This window comes from Mastomys coucha, unplaced genomic scaffold (assembly GCF_008632895.1).
Source record: "Mastomys coucha isolate ucsf_1 unplaced genomic scaffold, UCSF_Mcou_1 pScaffold16, whole genome shotgun sequence".
NCBI lineage: Eukaryota > Metazoa > Chordata > Mammalia > Rodentia > Muridae > Mastomys > Mastomys coucha.
The window spans coordinates 91,875,845-91,878,512 of record NW_022196898.1 but is presented as its reverse complement, the minus strand read 5'-3'; the positions used below and the strand labels follow the sequence as shown (position 1 = coordinate 91,878,512).

Below are 2,668 nucleotides of genomic sequence, written 5' to 3'. Positions count from 1 at the left end.
CGACTTTACCCAATCGAACAACGCCTTGCTCGAGCCCTGGGACAAGGAACCCAACCGTAGAGCGAATCCGAAGGGCGAGAAGCGGTCGCTCTGCGGACCAATGAACGCCGCTGTCCGGGAGGATAGGGGTGGAGCCGCTGGTTGCCGGGCAGCGTGCGTCAAGGCGTGCGCGTGGTGGCCGAGGGGGAGGGGAGGGGGCGGGCCGAGGGCGGCGCAGCCGCAGCCGCAGCGCCACTGGAGGAGCGCGCGGCCGCGAGCGACCGAGGGAGGGAAGGGAGGAAGCGAGGGAAGAGGGCGTGCGGCCGCGGGGTCCCGGAGTCAGGCGGCAGCGGCAGCGGTAGCGGCAGCGGCAGGAGGGCGCCGGGGCCGTCGAGCGGGCCGGGGAGAAGCGTGCACTAGGCGGCCGGCGCTGGCTCCCGCGGGCGGGAGACCGGGGAGGAGGAGGAGGAGGGTGTCGCTGCGGCGCGGCAGTCCGCGCAGCTCCCGGGTCGGGGTCTCCTCCCGGCGCTTCGGTCGCTCTCGGGGCCCCGCTCCCCGCCCCCCGCGGTATGTCTTGATCGCGAGCGGCGGGTTTCATGGGGCTCCTCAGGATTATGATGCCGCCCAAGTTGCAGCTGCTGGCGGTGGTGGCCTTCGCGGTGGCGATGCTCTTCTTGGAGAACCAGATCCAGAAGCTGGAGGAGTCCCGGGCGAAGCTAGGTGAGGCAGCCGAGCGGCGCGCCGGGGCCGGGCTGGCGGGTGGGCTTCCGCAGGGGGGCCTCGGAGAGTCCCGAGAGCTGGGACCCAGGCACGTCGAGCTCCCGCCACCGGGGAGGGAAGCTGGGCTGCCGGGCTGCACGCGCGAGGTCGCTGGCCAGAGGGCTGCCCCGTCGGCCCTCCTCGGGGAGAGGGGCCCCAAGTCTGCTTGGAGCTGGTGCAGCTGGAGGACACGAACTCATCTCTTCCAAATCGTCCTGGAAAGCCCCATGTGTGCAGCGATGAGGACTGGAATTTGAATTAGCGGCACCTGGGCACAGGATCCTTTGGGGGAGGGGGTAGTCGTGGGGAGAGACTCATCGAGGGGAGATGGGCAGAAATGGAAGGAGATTCCGGGGATGATGGAGAGTGAAAGCAGTTCTCTGTACTGAGTGGCAGGCGTGCCTGAGCCTAGGGCGGCAAGGGACCTTAGAACTGACAGCTTAGCATAGGCTGGCCGTGTGGGACAGCGAAGCCGATGCAAAGCTCTGATGGTACCGAAACGAGACATCTGGGGGACTGAAGTTCCGTAGGAGTGGCGCTAAACTGGTTGATTGGGGCTTCAGAGTAGGGTCGTACGTGTAGGTTGATTGCATGTGGAAGAGGGGAACGTTGAAGGTTCGAACTTACAGCGTTTAACCTTGTGAAAGGGAAAGAGTGGGGAGAGCAAACCGTATGGGTGGGTATCTTAAAGCGTTTCTCTCAGTGCCGGAATGGGGAAGGGTGCTTGAAATACAGAATTGGAGTGCGAACTTGTTGAGCAGCAGTCGAAAGCGCGGATAGTCGGTGCTTCCGGATAGTGGAGAACTGGTATTTGGAAGTGCTCTGGAGACGGAGAGCTGTCATCATTGACGCGTTTTGATTTAAAAATGTACATGGCACTTGAAAATCAGCTCAGAGAATGTAATTTGAATATGGGAAGCAGCTTTTGCGTACACTTTGACCTAGCCTGTTTCTTAAACACGATTTAAAGTTACTTCGAGGAACAGCTAGCTGCAGCTTGGGGGGGGGGTGTGTGGATTAATTTTCAAGAAAAGAAGTACCAAAAAAAGAAATGAAATTTTATCTACAGTAGATATTTCCAAGTTTTGGTAGATTTTTACAGAAGCCTTGAGCACGTTTTAAAGAATAATGTTATAGAGGGAAGTATCATTTGATTGATGTCCAGCTCAGTCTGAGAGAGAAGCCAAAGGTGCTTCCAGCCCTCATTTCTAGAGTGAAATTTGAAGAACTATTGAATTTATGTATTGGATTTAAAAAGGTTTTGTATGCTAAAAATTATTCACTTTAAATATTGAAGGTTGAACAATATATACCTTTGTCTTTCACATGGCTCATCAGTATAGCATTTACAGTCATAGTCTGGCCTCATTCATGATCCAATTTTACAGGAAAAAAGTGACTCATCTTACAATAAATTAAAAGTTGTTAAAATGAGTATTTGTATTTATTATTTTGTGTATTGGTTTTTAGAATTCTCTAGATATAGAGGCTAAACATGATTAAATTTGTTGATTGTCCTCCTTGCCTACCATTTTTTCCTGCAGTGATTGAAAGTTGTTTATATACACCACCTGAATAATTGTAAAAGTTAAGTTACCTGAGGATATAGAATGCTACAGGTAGAACCATGAGCATTCTCATGGTTTTCATTCAAGGAAAGAAAAAATTCTGTCAGGAGTAAGTACATAAAAATGAATATCTATGAGGGAAACAGCTAATATGCATCAGAATAAATAATTCTGAGAAATAATCAAGGGTTGACCATGTGGGCCAGGCCTGTAGTTCCGGTACTCTAAAAGAGGATGGTGAGTTCAAGACCAGCATGTGCTGCTACATAGCGCTATCCTGTCTTTTTTTTTTTCTTGGTCTTTTCGAGACAGGATTTCTCTGTGTAGCCCTGGCTGTCCTGGAACTCACTCTGTAGACCAGG

At 53.0% G+C, this 2,668-nt stretch overlaps 1 protein-coding gene across 2 annotated transcripts in view; it reads left to right on the top strand.

Annotated features, from left to right (window-relative positions):
• Window positions 1-229: 229 nt before the first annotated feature.
• Hs2st1 (heparan sulfate 2-O-sulfotransferase 1) overlaps window positions 230-2,668 on the top strand; it is a 153,853-nt gene continuing 151,414 nt past the window's right edge. Inside the window, exon 1 of one of the 2 annotated variants that reach the window (XM_031375721.1) lies at window positions 230-699. In XM_031375721.1, coding sequence (XP_031231581.1) covers window positions 576-699 — 124 coding nt within the window. In that variant the 5' untranslated portion in view covers window positions 230-575. The remainder of the gene's footprint in view (window positions 700-2,668) is intronic. The other variant, XM_031375720.1, reaches the window with a different exon arrangement.